Below are 12751 nucleotides of genomic sequence, written 5' to 3' on the forward strand. Positions count from 1 at the left end.
TGCCGCCGCCTCTCGTGCTGCTGCTGGCTCTCGCTGCCGCCGCCCTGGCTGAGCCGCTCCGCTTCGTGGACTGCGGTGAGTGTCCCACGAGGTGCTGGGGCCCGGTTCCTTGGCCGAGCGGGAGTTGCCATCCGGGGTCCTGGCGCCTCTAATCCTCGCTCGTCCTTCTAGGTTCCAAAGACGGAAGCATTCAAGAGGTGAACGTGAGCCCCTGTCCCAGGCAGCCCTGCCAGCTCGTCAAAGGGACCTCGTACAGCATCAACGTCACTTTTGCCAGCAGTAAGCATCGGCTCCGCGGGGCCTGGGGCGCTGGTGGGGTCCTGTGAGGAGGGATGAGGTGGGCAGAGGGGGTGACAGTGTTAAGTCTGTGCCTTTGTGTCTGGGAATAACTGGGCAGGATGGCTGGAGGGTGCCATGGAGTGAGAAGAGGTAGCCGAGGAGAACTGCTTAGTGTGCTCACTGCAGCCTTCAGGCAGGCTGTCCTCCAGGTACAGAATCATAGAATCACAGAATCATAGAATGGCCTGGGTTGAAAAGGACCACAATGATCATCTGGTTTCAATATGTCCAGGGGAGGCCACAAAGTGGAAGTGTTTCCCTGCTCTGGTGCTGCACTCACTCTTCCCATGTCCTGTAGAGATCGAGAGCCAAGGCAGTAAGGCAAAGGTGTATGGTGAGATGCTGCATGTGGACATACCCTTCCCCATCCCTGAGCCTGATGGATGCAAGTCTGGGATCCAGTGCCCCATCCAGAAGGGACATTCCTACAGCTACCTGAACAAGCTCCCTGTGAAGAGCGAGTACCCCAGTGTAAGTAAACAACCGCTTCGTGGCTGTCCTCCTTCCTGGGGCAAACCCACAGCCCATCTGTAAAGAAGAATGCTTCATCTTGCAGTATGGGGAAGAGGTCAGAAGGATCTTCAGCTGCTTCTCACTTCTGTTGTGAGAGGGATTCTGTCCACAGTTCCTGTTTTGGGACAAACCCATCAGAGGAAGCAGCCTGACTCCAGCTGCTGAGAAACTGCTTCAGCTATCCCCGTGTGTGTTCCTTGTGTGCTGTGCATGCATGCAGCCTCCCTGCCAAGTCTCTGCTCCTGGCCAAGCACTCAAATTTGGGGCGGTTGGTTCCAGGTGCCGTTCAGCTGGGACGTGCTGGTTGTTTCCTCTGCACTCTCTGATGGGGGTTCTCAGTATAGCATGTGGAAATCTCCATGTTACACAGCAGTGCTGTCCAGCCACACAATACCGCAGGAGTCACCACAGGCGGCCCAGCTCCTTCTTCCTACAGGGCCACCAGGACCCCTCTGCGTCACAAACGACTGAAACTGCCCATTGTCTTTGCTTTGGTCTCTCCTAACTATTCTTACTTCATTGTTCTCTTTCAGATTAAGCTGATAGTGAAATGGGAGCTGGTGGATGACCAGGATCAGATGTTGTTTTGCTGGAAGATACCAGTGCAGATCACCAGCTGAGGAGCTCTGCCATGAATTGGGCTCAGGGAGGAGAGAAACAGAGAAAATAACACAAGCCAAAATCTTTTATATAAGTATTTCTTACTGCTTCCTTCAGAACTCTGCAGCCTCTGGGCAGCCAGTACTTCGTTCCTGCAAGGCCAGCTGTGGGCAGAGGGCTCTCGCCCCTCTCCACAATCCATCTGGCATGTTCCCACAGCAGCTCATGGGGGAGAAGTGTCTGCTGCTGTCAGCAAGAGAGACTGAGCATTAGGACATTGTCTTCCACATGCTCTGTGGAGGCACTTTAGTTGTTTGAAACAGAGCTGTCTGTCCTCACAAAGAGATTTCTCTGCAGTGAACCTGGCTAGTGTCTGAGCTGCTACCTGATATCCCCTCAGTGCCTCTTGTAGAATGCTGTCTCCATCCACCCTCCTGTGCTTTTCTGCTCTGCTGTGACCAGGATGCTCCTAGGAACTGCATTTTCCATCCTTACATCTGAAGAGGAGGGGAGGAAGTTTTCCTGAGCTGGCAGCGGAGTCTGTCCTGGGCCCCTGCTGGAGCCTGCAGGACTGCGGCTGGGAAAACTCCTTTTTGTGGATGCAACACCAAATGGCATTCAGTGTTTCTGCAGGGATGATTCTTTCTCTAACCAATGGTTTGCACTATCAACTAACTTGGAGCTGCTGGGAGCTCCTGAACCTCTTTTTATAACTTTCCTTTTAATAAAGGCTAGACAAAACCAGCTTGCGTTGTCTTCTGGGAGTAGGTGGCTGGAGGACAAGCAGAGTGTCTGGGCATTTTCTGGCTGGCTGTGGTCGTCCAGCTGTATTTTTTGGCTGAAGCTGCAGGTGGTGGCTTGCTGGCCTCGGTGTAGGTGACTTGTAAGCAACCATGCATCTTTGCTGCTGAGTGCTGGGGTGTCTGTGTCAGCTCTCTGGTCCTCTGGTGTACTCCAGAGCAGTGCACAGGCTCTGTAAGGAGATGGCTGTGCAGAACACATCTTTGCTTGCTGCAGCGTGAGGCAAAAGCATTCCTAGCAGGGGCTCTGGGGTAGGAAAAGCAACTCCTGGACCTGTTCAAAGGTTCCTGCCAGCCACAAGGATTCTTGAACTGCAACCAAAAGGTATGTGAAGGAAGCAGGGTGTTATCAGCCACGTGCTGTGTAGCCCCCAGGGGCTGGAGTTGTCTCCAGTTGGGGCAAGTAAGTGGGTGTTTGGCCTGGCACGGCTTTTCTCTGTCCCAGGAGTGGGAAGGCTGGTGGTATTCCTTGGCAGAGGGAAGACAAGCACAATTCTGACCCAGCCCCAGTGTCGTGAGCCACAGGGCCCAAAATAAATGTTTTATTTAACAACATGAGAGAAGTTTCCAGCAGACTCGGTTAAAAAAAATCACCAACTTTACAGAAACTAAGCTGGAACCCTGCCCACTCCCCCCAGCCAGCGCGGGGCACAAAGGCACAGCGCAGGGGTAGGGATGTGCGTGGGACAGCTGCAGGATGAGCCGGCTGTGGGACACCCATCCTCTCCACCACACCTCGAGGTTGGGCAGCAGCTTTAGGGAGCCAGGGTTGCTCCCGCAGGGCTGTGTCCTGGGGCAGGCTGCATGGTACAGTGAGGCTCGCCGCTAGGTCAGTGCAGCAGTGGTGCTCGCCGTGGAGAGGTGAACCCAGTCTCTCTGCAGGGTGTGGGGAGGAGCTGGAGCTGCACGGCAGAAGGTGTCCTGCGAGCCCCCTTGGTATGTGGCACTCTGGCAGGTGCTGGGGGCTGGGCTGGGGAGGCTCTGCTGTGGCAGAAGCAGGGGCTGGAGGTGAGGATGGGGGTACAGAGCCTAGGAGCTCAGCCCTGGCAGTCACAGCCAGGAAAAGGTGGCAGGGGAGTTGTGCGCTTTGGAGGTGAAGGGACAAAGGGCTTAGAAGCAGCCACAGCCCCGGGGACCCTTTTCCACACCACCAGGTCCCGGAGAAGCGTGCCACCAGAGGGGGTACCCCCACTGCCTCTCCCCTAGAGCTATGCTGCTGCCGGGCTCTGGGCTGTCTGAGGCACACAGTGGTGGGGCTGGGCCAGTGCCACATAGCCTGGTAAGCAGCGGCAGCGGTAGGAGCCTTCTGTGTTCTCGCAGGTGCCGCCCTGGCACAGGGGCACTGGGACATCCACATCCTCACACTCATTGATGTCTGCAAGAAGGAAAAGAGGGGGTGAGATGGTGGCACAGCAAGCAGTCCCAGCATGTCCCTGTGCTCCAGGGGAGCCCTCCCTTGTCCAGGCTCCTCAAGCTCACTTGTGTCCCCCAGCACATCCAGGCTGCCCACTGTGACCCCCCATCCTCTGTCACACTGGGCTGCACCTTGACTCCTTTGCCTTCCTGCTGCATTCAGCACATCTGTAGAATGCCCCAGGTATATGGCATCCCCAATGCTTGGCACCCCGGCCACAGGCTGGAGCCCCAGAACAGGCCCTCCCCATGCTCTTCAGCTGGTGACACCCTGGGGGAGCACAGCAGTTTCTCCCTGACAAGTCATGATAGCCTAATATCTGGGAGAAAGGCCATCTCCAGCCCTAGAATATGTCCTTTTCCAGTCTGACAAGGTCAGGAGGCAGATGATGCTGGCCCTGAGAGGCTGATTATCATCTCCAAGACCAGAACACAAAGGAACCTCATGCTATGCAAACAAGGGCTTGTTTTATTAACCTGCAAACTGTGCCAAAGAGCTCATGTGGGAGCCCTGCTGCAGCTCTGCTAAATGCAGTGGCCCTGAACCACCCCAAATTGTGGAGAGGCAGCAGTAGGGCCTTGTCCCCATTGTGCTGAGCCAGAGCCCGAGCCCTTCGCCCACAGACTCCAGCTTCGTCAGGGGCGCCCAAGGTGAGCAGCAGCAGAGCAGTGTTAGCAGTGCATATGGAGGCCTGGGGCTCCCTGGGCAGTGTGAAACAAGTGCTGGCTGGGCAGGGACAGAAAGAGCAACAAGAAAAGGCTCCATAAATACATTAACAGGAAACAATGGGGAATGTACGTCTGGGCCTTATCAGAGGAGGAAACAAAAGCCAGACAATGACGGGCTGGCTGGTGTAGCCAATGCAGGCCTTGTTCCAGCCACCATAAAAATGCTCCTTCTGACCAGATTCAGTATGGATGTTTCAAAGTTTAAAGGAGGGGCAGGAGCTCTGGGATCTCCACATCTCACTTAGCTTGACAGTAAGCTAAGTAAAGCTGCCGCAGCTCATCTGCAAATACTTGGTACTCCAGCACTGAGGAGTCAGAGTTCCCTCTGAGGCAGAGGATCGAGGAGGTCCCTGAGGAATACGGTGCCTCCACAAATAGATAAGGGGGATCTGGAATCACAGACTGCTCACTCCCATCCACTTAAACAAAGCAGGTTTCTGAATGATTAGGTCACTGCCCTCCTTCCCCCGAAGGATATAGGGGCTGTTAAATAGCTGGAGCAGATCTTTTCAGGCCTGATTATGTCAATCTGGTTCCCCTTACTGACCTGATAAGCAATCTGTACGATAAGGGGGGAACAGTGGGTATAATTCTTGGCCAGGATAAGGATTTCAACACGCTCTCACATGACACGCTCAAGTGGACTGAGGAAATATGGGCTAGATGAAACTGCAGCAATTGCACAATGGGTCACTAAGCTGCACCCAAGAGATAATTATGAATACTTGGCTGTTAAAATGACAGCCATTCAAAATGTTGCCTGTGGGATCGATCCTGACCCCTGCTCCAGTCAATGCTGTCATCTGTGTGGACAAAGGAAGACTCTTTGTGCTCATAAGACCTATGTGACAACAAACTGTGAGCGCTCTGATCCTTTGGAGAAGTCAAATTCACTGATGACAAGTGCAAAGCATTGCAGCTGAGGAAAAGCAAACTGTGCACAAATGCAGAAGGGGGAGCAAGAGGCTAGGCAGCTCTGGGGAAGGAAAGGCCACAGGCATTGTGCGAAGCAGTTGCACTATATTGTCACGCAGGAAGGATGCTGGGGAGTGGAGTAAGTACCCTGTCTAAGGAAAGAGCATCTTCATCTGTTCTACTGGGTGCATGGGGCTGGCCTGGAAAGTTGCACTTTTGAAACAACGAACACATACAGTGGGGATGTAGAGCAGATGATGAGAGAAACTTTAGAGACCTTCACTTATAGGACAGGGTGGAAAGTCACGGTGAGTTTAGAGGATAGAAAACAGAAGCACAAAACCATCTGTGCGCAGGAGTGCTACACAAAGAAGGCAGTGACCAGCTGTTCCCTGATGCCCCCAGGTGCCCTGACACAACATTCCCAGCTCCAAGGCCACAAAGCACCCAGAAGAGCAGGGAAGCCTCTGACAACCATCCCAGGCAGCACCACCAGAGAGCGGCAGCAGATAAGGGAAGCCTGGGCCACCATGTCTATAACGGGACTAAAAGCCACTTACCCACACAGGCCATGAGGGTCATGTCCAGCTGGTAGCCATCGAAGCAGTCACAGGTGTAGCCCTCTGGGACGCGCACGCAACGTCCGTTCTCACAGCCATTGAGGATGCCACACTCCTCAGCCTGCAGCCCCTCAAAGCCTTCATAAAGACCTGGAGAGTAGCAAGGGTATGTGAGAGTGGGAAGACCACTTTCTGACCACAGAGGGGACATCTGGCATGTGGTGAAATGGTACTGATGGGGCTGGGAAAACTGAGATCATCCAGTTGATAGCCAGGGAGAGAGTTTGCTGGAAGCCTGGAACATCCCATCTGGAGTGGATACGGGCTGGGTGAGAAAGCACTTATTCGTGTCACCCAGTACTCACCAGGTTGGCTGGGCAGGTGGCGGGGTGGGGGCCGCCCTGGGCCATGGTGGAAAGGGCTGCCACGAAACTCGCTGCTCAGTTCTCTCCGAGGGAAAGCCGCATCAGGGTTTCCATACTCTGACTCCAGATAGTTATAGTAGGGGCCCATGTCTGGGTTGGGAAGGCCATAGTGGGGATCTTCCAAGCCTGGTCCATACTCATACCTAGGTCTTTCTCGGACCTCAGCCCCTCTGTCACTGTCTTCACTGGCTCCATTACAGAGGAAAGCAAAATCAGCTGTGGTGAGAGAAAAGTAGTGCCAAAGCTCAGCAGGGCTGCTATGGCAGCTAAAGGGTGCATCCACACTGGGCCAGCAAAGATTCAGAAGGCTCAAGATGCAACTCCACATTTTGCGTGTGGAAACCCATCATGGAGGAGATCAACTTCTTTCTGGGGAAAACAAGTCCTTCAGCAATGAGAACCCAAATCCCCAGTGTGCTCCCATCTCAGGCTGAGTGCCTCTCCTCTTCTAGACTGAGCAGGCCTGGTGCTTGCAAGACTAGAGGGAAGCAGTATGAAGGATGGAGCAACTCTTCCCTCCATCACCTCAGACCACTTCAAACCAGCTGGAAGATACATTCTGCCCCATGGTGCTGCCCAGCCCTGGACATGCAGGGTAGCTCATTTGGGCTGGCTTCAGCAACAAGGATGGCAAGTGGAGGCCTGATTGCAGCCACAGAATAGCATGGCATAGCACGGCACAGCACAGCTCTCCTGAGAAGTGCTTCCCTCACCACCCTGCTTACCAGAAGACCTGTGTGGACAGAGCGCACAGTTCTGGCCCCAGGCTTCACCAAGGCGGCAGCAGCATTCGGTGTAGGTTGTCTGCTCGCCGTGCAGCAGGTCTTGGCAGATGTAGTCAGAGACAGTTTGCCAGCAGACGTCCAGGTGGATCTCATACTCCTCCAGGGCATCTGCAGGTGACATGAGCCAAGAATGCTGTGGAAATCATTCAGAATAGAGCCACTCATTGTCCTGGCAGAGATGACCATGCACTCCAGTCCCAGTCCCTCCTGCACCCTCTGGGGTGACCCTGCTGCAGGTGGGATGGCCCAAGGCATGCCAGAGCTTACCTGCCCTGCCAGAGAGGTTCACACAGCGGTTGCCAGTGGCATCTAACACAAGTGGGAGGCTGCAAAAGCAGTGGTAGGAGCCGACCGTGTTCAGGCACTCGCCGTTGATGCAGTACACCTCGTTCTGGCACTCATCCTGATCTGCCCACATGCAGGATGGAACAGTGTCTCAGGCTGGCAGGCAGGGGCAGCAGGGCTCATTCCCTGCCCAAATGCAGTCTGCCGCCTCTCCCATCCCCTGGAGGATCACAGTGAGCTTCTTGGCCAGATCTGGCCCTGCAAGGACAGCTCTGCTGTCTCTCCACTGGGTGGTGGCCCTGCTGCTCTTTGAGGTCATCTTACCTATACATTCAAGCCTGCCAGCATCATAGAAGTAGCCTGTACGGCAGAAGCACTTGTAGCCTGGCACCGTGTTCAGACACTGTCCATTGCGGCAGAACTCAGAGCCGAAGGTCTCACACTCATCCATGTCTGAGAGGAGCAAAGAGAGGAGAGAGCACATCTCAGAGGTTTCTCTGACAGAATGTCAGCATACCCCACCACAACCCCAGGGAGATATTTCTGGGGCTCAGTCTCCATGCAGGTCTTTGTACAGTTCCTTCCCTCTCCCCACTGGGAGAAAAGAGAGAAAATGGTGCCTGTTAGTACCTGTGAAGGAGACTTTTCCTGAGAGTGGATCTTCTTGAGGAACATAGCCCTTCCCAAGAGGGCAGATCTCTTGATACTCCACTGGCCAGGAGGCAGATGCCAAGGTAGGAAGAAAGCAAACAGCTCTTTAGCGCAACCAACCCAGTGGGCAGAGAATGGGCCCTGCTGGGAGTGCTGGGGTCACCATCCTACCTGTGCCCAAGATGGGGCAGGGGTAGGTCTCACAGTTGTCACCCCAGGCTGCCCCCACGGTGCAGCAGCACTCCTGCTTCGTCACATTCTTGGCCAGGACACTGTCACACAGGCGAACATCGCTGATGTGGTAGTAGCACTGCTTGCGCTCCATGCTGTCAGAGGGTTGGTCCGTGTGTCTTTCAGGGCCCTCTAGAAAATAGTGGAGCAGGAACAGGATGGAGCCCTTGACGCTGCAGCACAGTACCCCCCAGCCACAAGGTCCCAGAGCAGGCCCATCAGTGGCCTTCTCATTTTCACAATCCTTGGCTCCCCCCAGAAGGCAGCTTTCCCATACCTGCACGGGCTCTTACAGCCCAGGCACCTCCTGCAACCTCCTCAGCTCTCCCCACCCCAGCCAGCACCACCACACCCCTGCCCTAGTTGCTTCTCACCCACGGCTGCCCGTGGCCGGCACTGTCCTGCCTCTGTGTCGTACTCCTCATGGTCGCTGGGGCACAGGCACAGGAATGATCCCTCCACGTTTTCACAGAGTGCGGTCCCACACACGGCCACCATCAGCTCACACTCGTTCACATCTGCAGAACAAGAGCAGTGATAGGTAGCAGCCCACAGGTGGGAGGTCAGAGCATGCCAGGGAGCCCTGCCTCAGAATGGACTGGCTCTGTAGGGTCTACAGCAGCCGAGCACTCTTTGGTGGGGTTGGAAGCTGCTGGGGGAGAGCTGGGAGCTCTCTTGGCAAAGCTGGGAAGAGCTTCCTGTCCTGCTCTCAGGGGATCCAAGCAGCCTGAGCTCCAGCTGCTGTGAACAACAGCACCACAGGAGCAGTTTAGTTTGAGAGAGGTCAAACCTCCATCAGATTAAGGTCTCTATGTAGGCCAACCTCCTGCTCAAAACAGGGTCACATATGGATCTAACCATGCGTCAAGGATCTGCTGTGCTAAGGGAGCAGCACAGCAGGGCTTTTTTTTTCTCCAGAAGGACTCTCCTATCTGCGTCTGAAGTTCTCAATACATGGATGTAGAACCCATTCATGCTCTGGGGGTCATCACAAAGCAGGGTCACTGTCACACCAGTCAAGCATTGGCTGATGGATCTTCTTCACTACTAATAGAGCGATAACAGGGGTCCCAGAAAGTAACTCACCAACACAATAGTGCCCAGAGGGCGAGCTCTCATAGCCACGGTCGCAGAGGCAGCGGAAGGAGCCATCTGAGTTCTCACAGAAGCCATGGCTCCCGCACAGCGTCTCATTGGCGCACTCATCTATGTCTGCAGCGGCAGGAATTGCAGCAATTACCCTGAAGCCCAGGCAGTGCCTTCAGCACAGCCCCTTCTGCTCTGACCGCAAAGCCTGGGGATCAGGGCAAGCATCACCTTGATGTGAAGGATTGGATATGGCTCATCCCCTGACTATGAGTCTGAGGGTTAGAGGGACAGGAGCAATGATACAAGCGTAAAGGGCTGAGGATGAGCATCTCACAACCCTCCTGCTGCTGAACCGGGCAGATTTCCCTGCAATGCGAGGAAGAGAGCCCACAGCCCACTGCTCCCAGTGCTGTCTCCACAGAGTCCTGAGCAGAGCATTGAGCCCAAAAGCAGCTCCTCCTTGCTGCAGCCTTCTCTGAGCTGGGGGAGACAGGGAAACTGCAGAACTCCCCTTGCACTCTTCCTTTTGCCTGATACTGGAGCTTGAAATGCCAAACCCAGCCATGCCTAGTACAGCATAGCAGCAGCTTTCCCTTCACCCAGTGCTGCCACGCACTGGGAGCTGCAGTCCAGCCCTGAGCCTGGGATGGCTGTAACCTGCCCAGGACTCTCCCTAGGCGGAAGACAGCACAATGCAGTGTCTGTTCCAGATGCCAGGAAGAGATGTCTAGACACAAGCAGGCAGCTCAGCCAAGAAAACAAACTCCCGGCATTATCTGCATCCCCACTGGCCACACGCTTCCTCCTCCTCCTCCTTCTCCTCTACCTCCCTGGCAAAGATGTTCCACAGCCATGTTGTTCCTGCCAGGAAGGGGACGGGGACACTGAGGCTGTACTCACCAATGCAGTCACCCAGAGGTGTCCAGTGGAAGCCAGGCTGGCAACCCATGATACAACGGTAGGAGCCCAGGCTGTTCTGGCACCTCCATGTGCCACAGATGGCATCCCCATATTCCTTACATTCATCCACGTCTGCAGGGAGAGGGGCAAAGGGACAGGGATGGTCAGCTGGGGTCCTGCTTGCTCAGGGCACAGCCTGGGTCAGGCTCAGTTTGCCAGATCCTCAGCCTTGCTGGTCCTCCTTGCAAGTCACCAGCAAATTTGGGTGCTGGGAAGCTCTCAAGATGATCTCCCCAGCGATGAGCTCTCACCTATGCAGTCATCAGTCTCCTGGGAGTGTTTGAACCCATTTTCACACAGACACCTGTAGGAGCCTTCTGTGTTCAGGCACTGGCCTTGTGAGCACCGGGATTTGTCTGTGCATTCATCCACATCTGCAAAATCAGGTCCAAATCATCAAGCTGGATCTTGAAGCAAGTGAGGGAGGAAGGGGCAGGACCCGAGCTATGTCCCTACCACCCACCAGCTCACCTTGGCAGTTGACTCCTCCAGCTGAACTGGAGAAACCAGGTGCACAGATGCAGAAGTAGGATCCATGGCTGTTGAGACACTCTCCATTGGGGCTGCAGATCTCACTGTTTAGGCACTCATTCACATCTGCAATGGGAGTACAATCAGAGAGACTCACCCAGCCCTTTTCCTGAGCCACATGGATCTCCTCTCCATGGTCTCTTATAGGCCCTCACAGGGCTCCTGGCCCCTGGATTTCTTGACATGGAGAGAGAGACCTCCCCTATCCACAGTGATCCTGCATTTGGCTACCATCTTATGGGTGTGCCATGTGTGGTGGCATCGCCTGCTTTGGCACAGGCATCCTCTCTGTCAAGAAAGAAGGGGATCCATAGGGAGTATGCATACCCTAGACCCCGAGGGCTGCAGGTATAGGGTTTGTACCTTGGCACACGGTGCCATTGATGAGCTCGAAGCCAGTCTGGCAGTGGCACTCGTAGGAGCCCAGCGTGTTCCGGCACTCTCCCCCCAGGCACTGAATAACAAGGTCTGCACACTCATCCACGTCTGCCAAGCAGAAGAGTACAGCACAGAGTGAGGTCCCAAGTATTGCCAGCACTGGAGAAGATCCCCACCTAGGGCAGCTGTTGCACAGCTGTCAGCCCTCAAAGTGGGACTGGGCCACCATCTTGGAGTAATCAAACACAGTGAAAAGTCAGTCCACATCCTTCACCCTCCTCCATTACAGACACAGGGCTACAGTCCCACTGTCCATATCCAGCTGAGCACTGCATACCACCAACAAGAGGGCAGTGCAGAGCCTTTCTTTGGCCAACTGCATCTGAGCAGACTTCAGGAAAGTACCCCAGCATCAGCCATGCATCCTGTGGCTCTGCTTTCCTATTTGCCAGCCTTGCCTTGCCTTGATGTCCTTCTGGAAAAGCTGGTCCAGACTCATGTAGCCCCATCATTCAGGACTGCTCCATTCACCTGTCCCCACATTACAGGCTCTGCAGGTGAGGTTCAAGGGCAGGAGGCAAATCCCCACATTGAGCCCCAGTGCAGCAATGGTTCTCACTGTCATTCTGCTGGGTTGTTACCTAAAGGGATTTTGCTCTCCTTCTCAGAAACCATGTGCAAGGCAGAAAGAAGGTGGCACTTCCCTGTATAGGCTGCTGCAGAGGCACTGGAAGGCATGCTAGTGGAAGAGGTTCTGCTCTGTTCTTCTCCCCTGCCAGGAGCTAAAACACTGAGGCTGGAAGCTTCTAAAGGCAAGGAAGGGACCTTCTCTTTGTCTCTGCAGAGCAATGAGCATGCCACAAGCATAAATGAGCATCACCCTCTAGCATCTGAGGGTAGGAGTACCCAGTTGTCCAGTTTCAAAAGGGTGCAAGTAGCATCTCCTCTGGGAGATGAACCATAACCTAATTTATTTATCACAAAACTATCATGAAACCCTTATCACTTTTCAAATATGAAACCCATATCCACAGACAAGGCCACCAGCGAAGTCAGGAAGAACATGCCATACTGCCATTGGGTCAGTGTGATCTAAACAGTATTGAACCCTGATAAGATGCCCTTGTGACATGGCTGGGGCAAGGTGGCTGAGAAGGACGCACGTGAAGTCTTGGGAAAGAGGAATAGCATGCAAAAATCAGATGGAATGTAACTTTCATTTCACTCTGGGTTCCTCAGACACCTACACAGAGGAGAAGCAGGAGAAGCTTCCCTCTTCTCTCCCACTTCTGAGTTGAACCACACGCAGTTCCTCTCTGCCCATGTTTTCAAACTTCTATGTATTCCTCTAGCCTTAGTGAACATTCCCCAGGTCACCATTAATTCAGGAGTCTCATCTATGAGTCCTTCCTTTCATCTCTTTCCTGAGTGAGGAAAATCTCCTTCCTGCAGCCCTAGGTGGCATCCACTTGCAGCCCCCATGCTACCTGCTGACTGGAAAGCTGAAGAGCTGTAGAAGGATCTTGAGGTTAAAAGAGTCCCCATGC

The 12751-nt window shown here is 54.3% G+C and overlaps 2 protein-coding genes across 2 annotated transcripts in view; one reads left to right on the forward strand and one right to left on the reverse strand.

Moving 5' to 3' along the window:
• Positions 1 to 2: 2 nt before the first annotated feature.
• Positions 3 to 2196, forward strand: NPC2 (NPC intracellular cholesterol transporter 2; the record flags this gene model as incomplete). Its single annotated transcript, XM_010711759.1, has 4 exons — positions 3 to 75; positions 172 to 279; positions 638 to 810; positions 1386 to 2196. Coding segments are annotated over 4 exons (441 nt in total), but the record flags the coding sequence as incomplete, so codon positions are not given.
• A 549-nt stretch (positions 2197 to 2745) lies between these two features.
• Positions 2746 to 12751, reverse strand: part of LTBP2 (latent transforming growth factor beta binding protein 2) — a 60246-nt gene continuing 50240 nt past the window's right edge. Inside the window, exons 23-36 of the mRNA XM_019616128.2 lie at positions 11190 to 11312; positions 10767 to 10892; positions 10547 to 10669; positions 10236 to 10367; positions 9333 to 9458; positions 8621 to 8764; positions 8187 to 8378; positions 7995 to 8075; positions 7689 to 7817; positions 7347 to 7487; positions 7020 to 7187; positions 6235 to 6510; positions 5870 to 6019; positions 2746 to 3627 (exon numbers count right to left, since the gene is read on the reverse strand). Coding sequence (XP_019471673.1) covers positions 3461 to 3627; positions 5870 to 6019; positions 6235 to 6510; positions 7020 to 7187; positions 7347 to 7487; positions 7689 to 7817; positions 7995 to 8075; positions 8187 to 8378; positions 8621 to 8764; positions 9333 to 9458; positions 10236 to 10367; positions 10547 to 10669; positions 10767 to 10892; positions 11190 to 11312 — 2078 coding nt within the window. The 3' untranslated portion in view covers positions 2746 to 3460. The remainder of the gene's footprint in view (positions 3628 to 5869; positions 6020 to 6234; positions 6511 to 7019; positions 7188 to 7346; positions 7488 to 7688; positions 7818 to 7994; positions 8076 to 8186; positions 8379 to 8620; positions 8765 to 9332; positions 9459 to 10235; positions 10368 to 10546; positions 10670 to 10766; positions 10893 to 11189; positions 11313 to 12751) is intronic.

The sequence above is a fragment of the Meleagris gallopavo genome, chromosome 5 (assembly GCF_000146605.3).
Source record: "Meleagris gallopavo isolate NT-WF06-2002-E0010 breed Aviagen turkey brand Nicholas breeding stock chromosome 5, Turkey_5.1, whole genome shotgun sequence".
In the NCBI taxonomy this organism is placed as follows: Eukaryota; Metazoa; Chordata; class Aves; order Galliformes; family Phasianidae; genus Meleagris; species Meleagris gallopavo.